At 46.5% G+C, this 15,834-nt stretch overlaps 2 protein-coding genes and 1 long non-coding RNA gene across 11 annotated transcripts in view; 2 read left to right on the top strand and 1 right to left on the bottom strand.

Moving 5' to 3' along the window:
* Positions 1 to 1,324, top strand: part of PPRC1 (PPARG related coactivator 1) — a 15,146-nt gene extending 13,822 nt beyond the window's left edge. For all 5 annotated transcript variants that reach the window (XM_077877874.1, XM_077877871.1, XM_077877870.1 and 2 more), the window contains 3 exons: positions 121 to 242; positions 489 to 640; positions 924 to 1,324. In XM_077877874.1, coding sequence (XP_077734000.1) covers positions 121 to 242; positions 489 to 640; positions 924 to 1,027 — 378 coding nt within the window. In that variant the 3' untranslated portion in view covers positions 1,028 to 1,324. The remainder of the gene's footprint in view (positions 1 to 120; positions 243 to 488; positions 641 to 923) is intronic.
* Positions 1,195 to 3,215, bottom strand: LOC144301209 (uncharacterized). The gene is made up of 2 exons (XR_013368001.1): positions 2,643 to 3,215; positions 1,195 to 2,513 (listed from the first exon to the last, which is right to left on the bottom strand). It is a non-coding gene; the product is annotated as an uncharacterized LOC144301209 (long non-coding RNA).
* NOLC1 (nucleolar and coiled-body phosphoprotein 1) lies at positions 2,770 to 15,834 on the top strand. 5 transcript variants are annotated; one of them, XM_077877877.1, is made up of 13 exons: positions 2,770 to 2,975; positions 6,038 to 6,093; positions 6,203 to 6,345; positions 6,443 to 6,570; positions 9,400 to 9,562; positions 10,531 to 10,664; positions 10,782 to 10,917; positions 11,439 to 11,567; positions 11,752 to 11,874; positions 11,960 to 12,595; positions 12,776 to 12,882; positions 13,864 to 13,956; positions 14,107 to 15,834. In XM_077877877.1, exons 1-13 carry the CDS (start codon positions 2,856 to 2,858, stop codon positions 14,263 to 14,265), a joined length of 2,127 nt encoding a protein of 708 aa, XP_077734003.1. In that variant the 5' UTR covers positions 2,770 to 2,855; the 3' UTR covers positions 14,266 to 15,834. The 5 variants fall into 5 exon arrangements, with proteins under 5 accessions (XP_077734003.1, XP_077734002.1, XP_077734001.1 ...); XM_077877876.1 differs by having other exon boundaries at positions 2,771 to 2,975; positions 6,206 to 6,345; positions 9,397 to 9,562; XM_077877875.1 differs by having other exon boundaries at positions 2,771 to 2,975; positions 9,397 to 9,562.

Here is a 15,834-nt window from a genome sequence, read left to right as displayed (position 1 = left end):
TGAGTAGAGGAACGGGTTTTGGGGGGTTGATGGGACTTGTCCTTGGGCCAGGAGCTTGGAGAATCTTCTACAGCAGTTGCCGTGGTTCATGGTGTGTCAATTTTCCTTGTTCCAACATAGGAGGAGAGAAGAGTGGTCTTTATTGGGAAGATACCTGGCCGAATGACAAGGTCAGAACTGAAACAGAGGTTCTCTGTTTTCGGAGAGATTGAGGAGTGCACTATCCACTTCCGTGTCCAAGGGTAAGCTTGGGCCCTAAGGTCAGAATGTCTTTTCTGTCCCGTCCATTTACTTTGATGCTTGTCTTTCCCCCTTGCTCTTTGTGCTAGGTAATGTAGGATGACCCCTTCACTCCCACAGTCAAAGGGCTGGCCATTTGGGGACTGAGAAGAACCACCCCAGTCCCTCTCTATACCCTGGGAAGTATTTCTTCACCATAGCATGTGCCCAAATAGGCATCCTAGCCTCTGCCTCACCTTCCCCACCAGTGACAACTATGGTTTCGTTACCTACCGCTATGCTGAGGAGGCATTTGCAGCCATCGAGAGTGGCCACAAGCTGAGGCAGGCAGATGAACAGCCCTTTGATCTCTGCTTTGGGGGCCGCAGGCAGTTCTGCAAGAGAAGCTATTCTGATCTTGGTGAGTGGAAGAGACCCCGAGGCTTTGGTATACTTCATATTGTTCCCAGAAGGGCTCCCAACCTTTTGAGAGTGGGGCTCTCTTTCATGGAACTGACCTAATACTTAATGTGACAAAGAACCTAGGGGGTGGTGGGATGAGAGGAGAAATGAGGGCTCTCTCTTTGACTTAAAAACCAAGGTTATACTATCTCCATCCATTATTGGGGTGGGAGGAGACTGGCTATTTGAGGACCCTGTGGTAGGGATGTCACAGACCTTGATGTCTGTCTCTATTTTTATAGACTCCAACCGGGAAGACTTTGACCCTGCTCCTGTAAAGAGTAAATTCGATTCTCTTGACTTTGACACATTGTTGAAACAGGCCCAGAAGAACCTCAGGAGGTAACCCTGGGCCCTTCTCCCCCTTCCCTTTTTCTTTGGAGGTGTCCAACCTCCTCCACCCCCCCTCCCCCACTTTAGGGGAGAGAGCTGCTAGTGAGGAGATGACTGTTTTATAAAGAAATGGAAAAAAGTGAAATAAAAAATGTGTTAAATCAGATTTTTTAAAAAGGGTTATTTGTTTTTTATAACAGGCATTGAAACAAGTTAACTTGCATTCCTATGTTCTAATGGGGCTGAGGGTTCCCCAGTGTTTGGAAGATCTAAGTCACTATGCAGACTAATAAACACAAACTAGAGAGAATTCTCAAGTGCTGTTGTGCTTCTTTCAATGGTATTAGTGCCAGACATCTCACTTTTCCAATCTGAACACAATCAGGGATGTGCTTACCTCCATTTAGTTTCTAGGACCCCTTTTTGGTCAGATGTGAAATCCTGTTGGAACTCTGCTCAGGATGTGTTGTCAGTGAAATCAGTCTTCTAGGGCAGTGCTTTCTCAAGTTTAAAAGGGAATTTGAATTATCTGGTCATCTTTTTAGAATGCAGATTCTGGCTTTTGGGTTGGGCCTGAGATTCCTCATTTCAAACAAGGGATGCTGATGCTACAGTCCCAAGGAAGGGATTTGACTATCAAGGACCTAGAGGAAGCTCACACCTGTTCCAAATAAAGATTTTCTAAACAAGACTTTTATGTGCACATGTATTCAGCATTTTAGCTTGAGCGTAATACTTGACACAACAGGTATTCAGAAGAATGCGTGCATGTGAATAGACCTCTGGGAAAGGGGAGATGTAAGAGTATTATCTATCTAGGAGAATGCCTATTTTGAGAAAAAGGAGTGGTATGTCTTCTGAGAAAGTGGATTCTTACCTTTCCTGAGGGGTATGAATGGGAAGTAGTCAAAGGGTAGTGGGTAAAGGGACTGATACCTGCTAATGTGAACTGAGATGTGATAGAGCTTGGAATTAACTTGGCAGGCCTGGGCACTGATTTTTCAATACTCATGACAGGCAGTTGGAGGGTTTTCTAGTTCTCCTATAGGGAGAGTTCAGGTGTGAACTGTGACTCAGGAGATAGAAGGATTATTTCCAGGATTATAGATTTGAAGAGATTGCTGCTGCTGTATCACTCAGGATTGATGCACAATGAATGGCTTTTCCCTTCACGGAGCTGACTTAATGCTGAATGAATGGGTGGGGGTTGTCTCATGGGCAAATCATGGTTAACGGACGGGCATTTTGGGGGATCCTTGAGCCACTATTCATGGATGATCTGAAGGATCCTCTGCAGTGGAGGTGGGAATCCAGAGGCTGGAGCAGTATCTGACAGAGGGCCTCTCTGGGTGTTAGAGGCAGGGAAAATGAAGGGTGGGAATCGGCTGGCAGCGCGAATGGGGTGATTAGGAAATCTGTGACCGAGTCTAGTGAGTCCAAGGACAGCTCAACCTGCCAGTCCACTCTACTCTGGAATGCGAATCCCAGCTGCGCTGCCCCTGTGAAAAAAGGTGGCTCTAGCAGAAAGGGCGCGGGAAGCCTGAAGTTTTCCCGCCACTGGCCAAGGCGTGGCCCGTGACGTCAGTGCTCCGCCTCACAAGCTGACGGACGGAGGGCTCCGCCCTTACCAAGATGGCGACACTTGTGGCACCGGAAAGCGCTCAAATTTCGCCTGGATCCTGCCACCAAACGGAGGAACTGCCTTGTGGAGTGTGCCCGCCCCTTCCGCTGTGCGCCCGCGCAGTGCGATGACGTCACAATGGGTCCGCCCTACCCCTCCGGGTGCCCGAGTTCCTGAATAGTGCGCGTCGGCAACCGTAGTGACGCGTATTGCCCAGAGGATGGCGGACGCCGGTTTGCGCCGCGTGGTTCCCAGTGACCTGTATCCCCTCGTGCTCGGCTTTCTGCGCGATAACCAGCTCCCGGAGGTGGCCAATAAATTCGCCAAGGCAACAGGCGCTGTGAGTGCGGGCTTCGGGCAAGGGCTGGGGTGGGATGACTACAGGGCTTCGGGCCCTGACAGGTTTAGGTTTCCGGGTACCGAGGTCTCTAGGGTCCGCCGGTCCGGTATCTTCCGGGCCTTTGTGAGAGCCTTTGGAGAGCCTGCAGTCTCGGCACCTGGTCCCCACGAAGTCCCAGTAGATAGCGTTGAGTCTTGTTGCTTTTTTCCTCTTGAGCGGTGCAGCGATGGCAGCGTGGGATCCTCGTGTCCCAGGTCACGTGGCTGGCGGAGTGCGGCGAGGAGGGAGCGTGGCGTCCCATCCGAGGCATTGGAGGCTCCTGTTGACTTTTTGGGTTTTACGTTGGCTAATGCAAAGCATGATTTGACCATAACTCTCAGATTTACCGGGAACTCAAAGATAAAATTCCTTTAGAAATGAAGGATGGGATTTTCGTTCGTAAAGCAGAAAGTGAAAGAGAGTAGAGGCATGGTTCTGCTTTTACGTATACCAAAGCAGGCCTGAGCATCATAGCCCTACTAAGCAGTGGGCTTGGATCTTTGACTTCTGGAACCAAACACATCTAGATATGGGGCCAGGCTGTCACTTCTTAAGATGTATAACCTGAGCAGCTTGCTGAACTTCTGTGAGTGTTTTCGTTACTACGGAGATGCCGTCATTCACTTTATAGGATATTTGTGAATTTCAGTAACATGATAAATATGAAGTGGCAATCCCAGTGCCTGATGCTCTGGAAGCTTCAGTGAGTGAAAGCTGTTTTTATAGTTATAGTCATTTAGAATGTTTCAAACACATGTAAAAGGAAAATGACTAGGGATGTGAAGTTTGAAATCACTTTCAAGAAAAGTGGACATGAGGCATGGGAAAACACCTTAAGAGATGGTAGAGTGAGGGCACCTGGGTGGTTCGGTGGTTGAGTGTCTGCCTTTGGCTCAGGTCGTTCCGTTATCTTGGGGTCCTGGGATCCAGTTTCGCGTGAGGTTCCCTGTGGGGAGCCTGCTCTCTCTCTGCCTAAGTCTCTGCTGCTCTCTCTGTGTCTCTCATGAATAAAAAAATAAAATATTGTAAAAAAAAAAAAATTAAAAAAAAATAGAGGGTAGAGTGTACCCTTGACAGTCGTCTTAGCCTTTTTTTTTAAATATATTTTTTTAAATTTTCATTTATTTATGATAGTCACAGAGAGAGAGAGAGGCAGAGACACAGGCAGAGGGAGAAGCAGGCTCCACGCACCGGGAGCCCGACGTGGGACTCGATACCCGGGATCGCGCCCTGGGCCAAAGGCAGGCGCCAAACCGCTGCGCCACCCAGGGATCCCTCGTCTTAGCCTTTGACGGTAAAGATAGGTTGTTCTTTGTGGTGGAGTCAGGCTGCATAAGGACAGGATCAAATCAGCTTCAGAAAGGACTTCCTTAAGCTGGGACAGCCTGCCTGCCATGTGGTCTCCTAAACTGCTTTCATATTGTAACTTTGAATTCACTTTAGAGAGGTTGCAAAAGGTATTTTCACAGTGAGCTGGATGGAATTGGGTCTTTCAGAATCAGGATTTTTTTTTTTTCTTTAAATGACAAAAACTCATCTTTCTGGAAGGGTCAGCTGGTGTTTCCTGATGCTAAGCCCTTTATATGCATTATCTCTAATTTTCTCAACTTAATAAAATGCATTGTTTCCATGTTATAGGGAAGAAAACAGTCAGAAGATCAAGTAATTTAATCAGAGTCACGCAGTAATAGGCAGAGATGAATTTCACATCTGTACACGTCTAACAGCTTATATTCTTGTTGGTACTGTGATGCTTTGTCATTTTTTGCATCAACTAGTAGTCTTTATCAGTATAATTAATATCTGAATGTAATTTTGTACTGAGTATGCAAGTTAGTTTTTTAACTAGTATTGGAGGCTAATTTCCAATGATTTAGTATCATAAACCACATTGCAGCAAATGTCCCCTTCTGTTAATATTTGTGTCCTTGTTTCATGGGTAAGGATAAATTCCTAGACAGTGCATTGCTAGAGTAAAGGGAAAGCACATTCTTAAAAAATATTTTTGAGAGCTCTCATACATGGCAGGGGGAGTGGTGGTGGGGGAGAGAGAGAGAGAAGCAGACTCCCTCATAAGCAGAAAGCCTATTATTGGGCTGGATCCCAGGACCCCAGAATCATGATCTGAGCCAAAGGCAGATGCTCAACCCCTAAGCTGCTGCCCAGGTGTCCCGAAAGCACATTTTTTAAAGGCTTTGACCAGTAGGATTGACTGGGGATAGATGGCAACAGAAACTATAGGAGTAACCGCAGTTTTTGATGTCAAAGATTGAGAAATACATAAACAGGTTATTTTTGTCTTAATTGATGCAAGTAGGAGAAGTCTTACAAAGGTAACATGTACACCAAACATAGGTATAAAACAGGTCTTTTTTTTTTTTTTTTTTTTTTTTTTTTATGATAGGCAGACAGTGAGAGAGAGAGGCAGAGACACAGGCAGAGGGAGAAGCAGGCTCCATGCACCGGGAGCCCAACGTGGGATTCGATCCCGGGTCTCCAGGATCGCGCCCTGGGCCAAAGGCAGGCGCCAAACCGCTGCGCCACCCAGGGATCCCCCCCCTTTTTTTTTTTTTTTAAGATTTATTCATTCATTCATGAGAGAGAGAGGCAGAGACATAGGCAGAGGGAGAAGCAGGCACCCCACAGGGAGCACAGGACTCAATCCCGGATCCCAGGATCATGCCCTGAATCAAAGGCAGACGCTCAACCGTTGAGCCACCCAGGTGTCCCTAGGTCTTTTTTCTTTTAAGATTTTATTTATTAGAGAGGAAGGGGGCATGAACAGGGGGGAGGAGCAGGGAGAGAAAGAAACAGACACCCGCCAAGCAGGGAGCCCAGTGTGGGGCTCCCTCCATCCCAGGACCCTGAGATCATGACCTATACCAAAGGCAGACACTTAACTGACTAAGCCACCTAGGTGCCCCCAAACAGGTCACTTTTAATAAGAGAATAAAATAAAACCTAATTCCTCCCTGGAACAGCCAGGATAAAATTTTCTTACTAAGCTCTTTTTTCTCCTATAGACCCAACAGGACTCCAACGCCTCTTCCCTTTTGGACATCTATAGCTTCTGGCTCAAGTAAGTCTTTCCTGTACCACTGTGGCTATTTTTTCCCTAAAGGAATTGGGCTGTATTCTTAGATGTGTGAATGTCCTGATCCCCCAAAAGTTAGCCTCATCTACCTCAGCAGGTCCACCAAGGCCCTGAAGCGGAAGCTACAGGCAAACGGACCAGTGACTAAGAAGGCTAAGAAGAAGACTTCATCCAGTGACAGCAGTGAGGACAGCAGTGAGGAAGAAAAAGCCCAAGGGCCGCCAGCTAAAAAGACTGGTAAGGCTGGGCAGGGAGTTGGGATTCCCAGAAAGGGATTTGTAGCGTGCCTGTACCACATGGCTGATTCTTAACAGCAGTCTTTGATTTTGTTCAGTTGTACCTGCCAAGCGGGCCAGTTTGCCTCAGCATTCTGGAAAGGCTGCAGCCAAAGCAGCAGAGAGCAGCAACAGTGAAGAATCCAGTGATGAGGAGGAAGAGGACGAGAAGAAAAAGCCTATTCAGGTGTGCAACTTTTGGAAGAAAAGGGATCGTTTAAGGAATTAGCAAGAAGGGCAGCCCCGGTGGCCCAGTGGTTTAGCACTGCCTTTAGCCCCGGGTGTGATCTTGGAGACCCGGGATCAAGTCCCACGTCAGGCTCCCTGCATGGAGCCTGCTTCTCCCTCTGCCTGTGTCTCTGCCTCTCTTTCTCTGTGTCTGTCATGAATAAATAAATAAAATCTTTTAAAAGTTAAAAAAATTAAGGAATTAGGGATCCCTGGGTGGCGCAGCGGTTTGACGCCTCCCTTTGGCCCAGGGCGCGATCCTGGAGACCCGGGATCGAATCCCACATCGGGCTCCCGGTGCATGGAGCCTGCTTCTCCCTCTGCCTGTGTCTCTGCCTCTCTCTCTCTCTCTGTGACTATCATAAATAAATAAAAATTAAAAAAAAAAATAAGGAATTAGGAAGAAGAGATCTAAAGTCCTAGGTTGTATCTTGGAACCAAGAGATGATGATAGGTATATAACAGGTGGTTATGGGGGTGCCTGGCTGGCTCAGTCAGTAGAGCTTGGGATTCTTGATCTCAGGGTTGTAAGTTTGAGCCCCATGTTGGGTGTAAAGATTACTTAATAAATGAGGGGCACCTGGTGGCTCAGTTGGTTAAGCCTCTGACTCTTGGTTTCTGCTCGTCATGATTGCAGGGTTCTGGGCCACACACGCAGCAGAGGGAGTCTGCTTCTCTGGCTCCCTCTCCCTCTGCTTTTCCCCTCACTTGCTGGTGTAAGTGAGTGGGCGTACATGTGCTCTCTCTTTTTAAAATAAATACAAATAAAATAAAATATTTTCTTTATTTACTTTAGAGGGGGTGGGGAGAAGGAGAGAAGGAGAGTGGGAGAGAATCTCCAGCAGACTGCATGCTGAGTGCAGAGCCTGACATGGGGCTTGATCCCAGGACCCTGAGCCAAAACCAAGACTGAGCTTGAGCGACTGAGCTGCCCAGGTGCTCCAAAAATGAATCTTTAAATACATACCATAAAATCTATAACATAACACTGGAGAAGAAAATCTGAGGACTTTTCTGTGAGAAGTGACAGAAGTATGAAGTTTGGAGAAAATACAAGAGTGTGAAGTTGTACCCAGAATCTATAGGAACCCATTCTCTTTCCTGGATGTTAAGTAGGGTTCTCTGGGACACTAAGATCTCAAGAGTAAGAGTATGTTTTGTAGACAGGTATTAGGAGCTCTAAGCAGAGAATGGCGGGAACTGGGCTGAATCTTTTCTTTTCTTTTCTTTTCTTTTCTTTTCTTTTCTTTTCTTTTCTCTTTTCTTTTCTCTTTTCTTTTCTCTTTTCTTTTTTCTTTTTTCTTTTTTTTCTTTCTTTTCTTTTCGTTTCGTTTCGTTTCGTTTCCCCTCCCTCCCTCTTTCTCTTTCTTTTTCTTTCTTCTTTCTCTTTCTTTCTTTCTTTCTTTCTTTCTTTCTTTTTCTTTTCTTTTCTTTTCTTTTCTTTTCTTTTCCTTTTCTTTTCTTTTCTTTTCTTTTCTTTTCTTTTCTTTTCTTTTCTTTTCTTTTCTTTCTTTTCTTTTCTTTTCTTTTCTTTTCTTTCTCTTCCTCCTTTCCTTTCCTTTCCTTTCCTTTCCTTTCCTTTCCGTGCATACTCCTGTGTACATGAGCAGGGATGGGGAGGTGCAGAGGGAGAGGGAGAAGCACGCTCCCCGCTGAGCAGGGAGCCTGACGCAGGGCTCAATCCCAGAACCCTGAGATCATGACCTGAGCTGAAGGCAGACACTTAACTGACTGAGCCACCCAGACAGTGGCTCTTTCTCTTTCCTCCCTCTCTCCCTCGCTTCCCTTTCTTTCCTTTTTTTTTTTTTTTTTAAGATTTTAAAATTATTTTTAAGTAATTTCTGTACTCAGTGTGGGGTTCAAACTCCAAACCCTGAGATTAAGAGTTGCATGCTCTATCCACTGAGCCAGCCAGGTGCCCCAATATTTTTGTTTCTTTTCTTTTTTTTTTTTTTTTTTAATTTATTTATGATAGTCACAGAGAGAGGGAGAGAGGCAGAGACATAGGCAGAGGGAGAAACAGGCTCCATGCACCGGGAGCCCGACGTGGGATTCGATCCTGGGTCTCCAGGATCACGCCCTGGGCCAAAGGCAGGCGCCAAACCGCTGCGCCACCCAGGGATCCCCATATTTTTGTTTCTTATGAAGAATTTGGTGCCCTTTCCAGACTCTCTCTCTCTCTCTTTTTAAAAGATTTTATTTATTCATGGGAAACAGGCGAGACATAGGCAGAGGGAGAAATAGGCTCCATACAAGGAGCCCGACGTGGGACGATCCCGGGTCTCCAGGATCATGCCCTGGGCTGAAGGTGGTGCTAAACCGCTGAGCCACCCGGGCTGCCCTACTCTCTCTTTTTAAGTACTCTTATGTCACATGTGGTGCTTAAACTCATGACCCCAAGATCAAGAGTTGCATGCTCTACCAACTAAGTCAGACAGGTGCCCCCAGATGTTGTGTAGCTTTCCCTTGCTCTTACTGCTCCATTAGCCCCTAAATAGCAAAAATAGTGTAGGATGGGGGGATCCCTGGGTGGCGCAGCGGTTTGGCGCCTGCCTTTGGCCCAGGGCGCGATCCTGGAGACCCGGGATCGAATCCCACATCGGGCTCCTGGTGCATGGAGCCTGCTTCTCCCTCTGCCTGTGTCTCTGCGCCCCTCTCTCTCTGTGACTATCATAAATAAATAAAAATTAAAAAAAAAAATAGTGTAGGATGGTTTCTATTTTAGGATGCCTTTTAGGCACCCAGAAGCTTTTGCCAATTCTCCTTACCATGTGCTTCCTCACAGAAGGGAGTTAAGCCTCAATCCAAGGCAGTCAAAGCTCCTTCAAAGAAGGCCAAGAGCTCTGATTCTGATTCAGACTCAAGCTCAGAAGATGAATCACCAAAGAACCAGAAGCCAAAAACAACACCTGTGGCAGCTAAAGCTCAGGCTAAAGCCTCAGCCAAACCAGGTATAATTTTTGTTCCCAAGGGGCCATACTGGGGAGCAGATTGCTCTGGGGACTGGTATTTGAATTGCTCATTCAGAGGCAGCTGGGTGGCTCAGTCAGTTGAGGATCTGCCTTCAGCTCAGGTCATGATCTCAGGATCCTGGGATTGAGCCTTGCATTGGGCTCTGCCCTGGGCATGGAGCCTGCTTAAGATTCTCTCTCTGCCTTTCCCCATCCTTTGCCTGTATGCTCGCATGTGTGCACTTGCACGCACACTCAAAAAAAACTGCTGGACACTTGGGTGGCTCAGTCAGTTGAGCGTCTGCCTTCAGCTCAGGTCATGATCCCGGGGTCCTGGGATCGAGCCCTGTATCAGGCTCCCTGCTTAGTGGAGAGGCTGCTGCTTCCTCTGCTTGTGTGTTCTCTCACACTCTCTCTTTCTCTTTCTATCTGTGTCAAATAAAATCTTAAAAATTAAAAAGAGGGTCTCTCTCCATGCAGAGAGCCCCATGTGGGACTTGATCCTCGGTCTCCAGGATCACGCCCTGGGCTGAAGGTGGCGCTAAACCACTAAGCCACTGGGGCTGCCCAGATCAGTTTTTTTAAAAGATGTTTTTGTTTTGTTTTTTAAAGATTTTATTTATTTATTCATGAGAGACACAGAGAGAGAGAGAGAGAGAGGCAGAGACACAGGCTGAGGGAGGAGCAGGCTCAATGCAGGGAGCCCGACATGGGACTCGATCCTAGGTCTCCAGGATCATGCCCGGGCTGAAGGCTGCGCTAAACCGCTGAGCCACCGGGGCTGCCCAAAAGATGATTTTATTCTTGAAATTAGTCAGGAAAGTCATCCTTTGATAGTCAACCCATGGTAGTCTCCTCATGCTTGCTCTAAAGCCAAGAGGATTGATAGACTCCTAAGTTCTGAGCTAACAGATTTCTTTTGTCTATTAGGGCCTTGATAATTCTTACAGTTTTTTTTTCCTTCATAGGTACACCAGCTCGAGTGGTACCTAAACTAGCCAATGGCAAAGCAGCCAGAAGTAAGAGCAGCAGCAGCAGCAGCAGCAGCAGCAGCAGTGATGACTCAGAGGAGGAGGAGGTGGCAGCGGCCATACCTAAGAAGGTTTGGGCCATAACTTCCAGGGGACTGGGGGTGGGGGGTGAGTGTGTCTCTCATTTCCTGGCAGGATTCATTGGACTAGCTTTTCCTGTGGTAACTAATTTCCTCTGTATGATGCAGATTTTACCTAAAAAGCAAGTTGTAGCCAAGTCCCCAGTGAAAGCAGCAGCCACCACTACCCAAAAGAGTTCCAGCAGTGAGGACTCCTCCAGTGAGGAGGAGGAAGAGCAGAAAAAACCCATGAAGAAAAAACCAGGTGACTGGGCATGGGAGTTAAGTAAGCTGCACAACTGCAGCCACTGTGTGAAACTTTCTGTAGAACTACCTGATATGACTGCTAGCTTTTCATGGAGAAAAGTGCATTGCCTTTTATGACCTAGATGCAGAAATACCATGCCATCCTCTCTGCCATATTCTGTTGGTTAGAAACGAGTCACTAGTTCTAGTCCACACTCAAAGGAAGAGGAATTAAGCTTCATTTCTAGAAGCGGGCAGTATCAGAATTTTTTTAGGTTTTTTTTTTTTTTTTTAAGATTGATTTATTCACTTTTTAGAGATCCAGTGAGCAAGCACGTGGAATGGGGTGAAGGGAGGAGCAGAGGGAAAGGGAGAGGACCCCAAGTAGACTCCCTGCTGAGTGTGGAGCCCCTTGCAATCCTGAGAGCATGACCTGACCCAAAATCAAGAGTCAGATGCTTAACCAACTGAGCCACCCATGCAGCCCTCAAAGAATTTTATACATATTTTAAAACCACAATACTTGTCTTTTTAAAACAGGTCCCTATAGTTCAGTCCCCCCACCTTCTGTTGCCCCATCCAAGAAGTCCCTGGGAACTCAGGCTCCCAAGAAAGCCACAGAGAAGAAACAGCCTGTGGAGAGCAGTGAGGACAGCAGTGATGAGTCTGGTGAGTCCCCATCCGTGGAGAATGGATCTGGGTAGTATGTGAGGAATATAGAAGACAAAAATGTCCTGTCCCTTTTACTTTTCACTGAAGCAGGACAGGGCTTAATTTTCTGTGTGGGTCTTTGCATCCTCCTTTTTATTGCTTTTGATTGGGTTGGGACTCTGATCCCAGCCTAATGCCATAGGTTCTCTCCCAGATTCGAGTTCAGAGGAAGAAAAGAAACCCCCAGCTAAAGCAGTCATCTCTAAAGCAACCATTAAACCAGCTCCAGCAAAGAAAGAACCAGAGAGCTCTTCAGACAGCTCAGGTGAGGCATATGGAGGCCCTTAGGGCACTGGGAGTTCTAGGGGCTCTTTTAGTCTGATTCTGTTTATTCTTTGCTCTTTGTCTAGACTCTGACAGTTCTGAGGATGAAGCTCCTGCCAAGCCAGCTGGTACCACCAAGAATCTATCATGTAGGCCAGTTACCACTCCCAAGCAACCTGCAGCTAAACCAGTCACAGCTCCCAAGCAACCTGCAGGTAGTGGCCAGAAGCCGCTGACCAGAAAGGCTGATAGCAGCTCCAGTGAAGAGGAGAGCAGCTCTAGTGAAGAGGAGAAAACAAAGAAGACTGTGGTCACCCCCAAGCCCAAGGCAGTGGCTAAAGCAGTTCCTTCTTTGCCTACCAAACAGGCTTCTCAGGGTGATGGGGACAGCAGCTCTGATTCAGATAGCTCTAGCAGTGAGGAAGAGAAGATGTCAAAATCCCCAGTTAAAAAGAAGCCACAGAAGGTAGCAAGAGTTGTAGCCTCTTCCAAGGCAGCTTCCACAAAGAAAGCAAAGGCTGAGAGCAGCAGCAGTTCTTCCTCTGATGATTCCAGTGAGGAAGAGGAAAAGGAGAAGCCTAAGGGCAAGGGCACTGTAAGGCCACAAGCCCTCAAGACCAATGGGACCTCTGCACTGACTACCCAGAATGGAAAAGCAGACAGAGATAGCAATGAGGAAGAAGAAGAAAAGAAAAAGGCAGTAGTAGCAGTTTCTAAGCCAGGTCTGTATCCAAAGAATCTGCCTTCCTGGTTTGTCCCCTCAAATACTGATGGGCTCTACATTGGGGAATAGGGTAGGGAGAGGAGGCCCACAATTAGGCTTCCAGTTGTATGCCCTCATTGTGAAAATCTAGGAGGAGGAACAGGAAGCTGGTCTCCTGAGTCTGGCTTTTATTTTGTAGGTTCAGGGAAGAAGCGGAAGCAGAATGAGGCTGCCAAGGAGGGAGAGACTCCTCAAGCCAAGAAGATAAAGCCCCAGACCCCCAACACATTTCCAAAAAGGAAGAAAGTAAGTTACCTTATTTTCTTTTCAGGAGCTAGGCTTTGTTTGTTTGTTTTCAATTTTATTTATTTTTTCAAGTTTGTATTTATTTATTTATTTATTTATTTATGAATGAGAGAGAGAGAGAGGTAGAGACCCAGGCAGAGGGAGAAGCAGGCTCCATGCAGGGAGCCTGATGCGGGACTCGATCCCAGGACTCCAGGATCACGCCCTGGGCTGAAGGCAAGCGCTAAACTACTGAGCCACCCGGGGATCTCATTTTTATTTGTTTATTTGACAGAGCATGCAAGCAGGTGGAGTGGGAGAGGGAGAAGCAGACTCTGCTGAGCAGGGAGCCCAATGCGGCACTCCATCCCAGGACTCTTGAGACCGTGGCCTGAGCCGAAGGCAGGCGCTAACTAACTTAGCCGCCCAGGCACCCCAGACTCTGCCTTATTTTTTAGTTAAAAAAAAAAAAAAGATTTAAAAAATTTATTCATGAGAGACAGAGAAAGAGAGGCAGAGACATAGGCAGAGGGAGAAGCAGGCTCCCTGCAGGAAGCCCAATGTGGGACTTGATCCCAAGACCCTGGCAGCATGACCAGAGCCAAAGGCAGATGCTCAACCACTGAGACATGCAGGTACTCTAGGAGTCAGCCTTTAAAGAATAGAAATAAAGTGGCACCTGGGTGGCTCAAGTTGGTGAAGCGTCTGACTCTTGATTCCCCCTCTTGGTAGTGACCTCAGGGTCAGGAGGTTGAGCCCCATGTGTGCTCAGCACAGAGTCTGCTTGAGATTCTCTCTCTCCCTCTGCCCGTCACCCCATCCTCCCCCTTCACCACCATCCCTAGTCAGTGAGTCAGTCAGTCAATCTTTAAAGAAGTAGAAAAACCTGGGATCATCTTGACAACTCTCTGCCTGATCTGGCATGCATGTACATGTGTAGCTAAGGAGAGCTTTTCTGTTTGAGTGGCTCCTCCATCTTTAATTTCGTAATTCCTTTTCCAGGGAGAGAAAAGGGCATCATCCCCATTCCGAAGGATCAGGGAGGAGGAAATTGAGGTAGATGCTAGAGTGGCAGACAATTCCTTTGATGCCAAGGTGAGGAGGGGAGAGGGTGTTGGCCTTCCCTGAGGGCAAAGGGTGGAAGAGAGGACAACTTTTTGGTTCGGGTTGCCTTGAGCAGGAAGATGAACATAACAGGGCCTTGGGGTCATCCTTCTGTGTACTAACCCCTTCTCTGCCTACCAGCGGGGTGCAGCTGGAGACTGGGGGGAGCGCGCCAATCAGGTTCTGAAGTTCACCAAAGGCAAATCGTTCCGGCATGAGAAAACCAAGAAGAAGCGGGGCAGCTATCGGGGAGGCTCCATCTCCGTCCAGGTCAATTCCGTTAAGTTTGACAGCGAGTGACCTGGGGCCATCTGTGGCGAAGCAGGGGTGAGGATCTCAGACCATCGACTTTCCCCAGCGGACCTGGGAAACCCTCAGCTCTCTTAAGAAAGGTTCTCGGTGAGGACAACCGTTTAGAATAGGTCTGAAGACTTTGTATCGTAACATCTTCTCTGGTCCTTTTCTGGTGTTCATAGTTTTCTACAGCTTTGTTTCTGAGTGTTGAGTAGCAAAGACAACATAAGGGGCGTGTTCCTTTTTAAGAAAAGGAAAAATTTTAGTTCTTGTCCCCTTCTCCCTATCCTGTGGAAGTCCTCATACTGAGAAATTTGTATATTTTATATTAAATCATTTCCTGTTGATTTTTGTTATTTTCACAGGTGGGTTCTCACAGATAAAATCTTAGCTCTTGCCCAAGACATAGTAAAAGTCACATGGATGAGTTTTTATAATTGGAGAATTGTGCCTATTGTGCACGTGTCCACCTTTCATCCGTCCTACCCCTCATAGCTTTGGAAAAGGGCAGTTAAGAATGGTTAATGTATATGTTTGCTAAGCATGCACTGTGTAGTTCATCCTCATTCATGGGATGTAGGACTGATGTTTTCAGCGAGCATGGACTTAACTACTTTTTGGGATAAAATTCACTTGTTGCAGGCAAAATTCTGGTGTAATGTGAATGCCATAGGGTTAATCTGAATATTTTGTTTTCTGTAATTTTAACATTATCTAATGTTTGCAATACATGTTTAGTTTTTTAATTTGAAAGCATAAACTTTTCTATTGTTCAAAGACTTTTTTTGATGGCCCCTAATAGTACTAAATTGAGGACTGCATTTTCTTGTTTTTTACATTTTAGAGAACAAAATAACAATCTGAACATACACATGACTTGATATTTCTGTTTCAGTAACAGTAGTGACACAAAATGAGTTTCATTAACTCCTGTGTGGTTGGAAATCACTGATCAAGAAAGCGAAAGAATAAAAACTCTAATTAAAAACGTCAATTAGGAATTAGGTTACATTAGTCAGGCGAATTTATAGGTAACCTGTGTGCTAATGGAAACGGGAAGAACCTTTATAAAGCATATTAGGTGGTAAAACTTGAGTAGGGTGGGGTTGGGAAAGCATCCCAACGAAGTTGTTGTGTCTTCTAGTTGGAACATGGGAGTAATTGATGTGCCCCTTTCAGTACCTTAACTGTCAGTAACAGTAGAGGTAACAGTAAAAACCAGTGGTCATCAATAGGACTCTGAGACCAAGCTGGCTGATCCTAAAGCTGTAGATGACAGTGCTTGGTTGGAGCCAAGATGGGGAAGGGAGAGGCAATAACAAAACTCTGGAGGCTGGGCTGTTCCTGTGGTGGGAAAATGTGCCCTAGCTTCATGGATGGGGCAAATGTAGGTTTTAAGATTGGCCTCCCCTTGTTTGGATTTCATACTCCCAAGTAACTTGATAATAACTTGGTTTTCCATGTAACTGCTTTGGGAAGAACATGCACCGTTCATGCTGATATAGGTACATCAGTCTGCATGGTAAAAGTTATCCACCTTACTACAAAACAATAAACTGGCTGGTTTATAATGTG

The sequence above is a fragment of the Canis aureus genome, chromosome 29, assembly GCF_053574225.1.
Source record: "Canis aureus isolate CA01 chromosome 29, VMU_Caureus_v.1.0, whole genome shotgun sequence".
Lineage (NCBI taxonomy): Eukaryota > Metazoa > Chordata > Mammalia > Carnivora > Canidae > Canis > Canis aureus.
The sequence above is the reverse complement of the archived record's forward strand: the minus strand, read 5'-3'. Positions and strand labels throughout refer to the sequence as shown.

Coding starts and splice junctions, on each gene's coding strand:
- NOLC1 (XM_077877875.1), top strand. CDS start 2,856: ATGGCGGACGCCGGTTTGCGCCGCGTGGTTCCCAGTGACCTGTATCCC. Junction 6,346..6,442: donor GCCGCCAGCTAAAAAGACTG/GTAAGGCTGGGC, acceptor GATTTTGTTCAG/TTGTACCTGCCAAGCGGGCC. Junction 10,918..11,438: donor ACCCATGAAGAAAAAACCAG/GTGACTGGGCAT, acceptor TTTTTAAAACAG/GTCCCTATAGTTCAGTCCCC.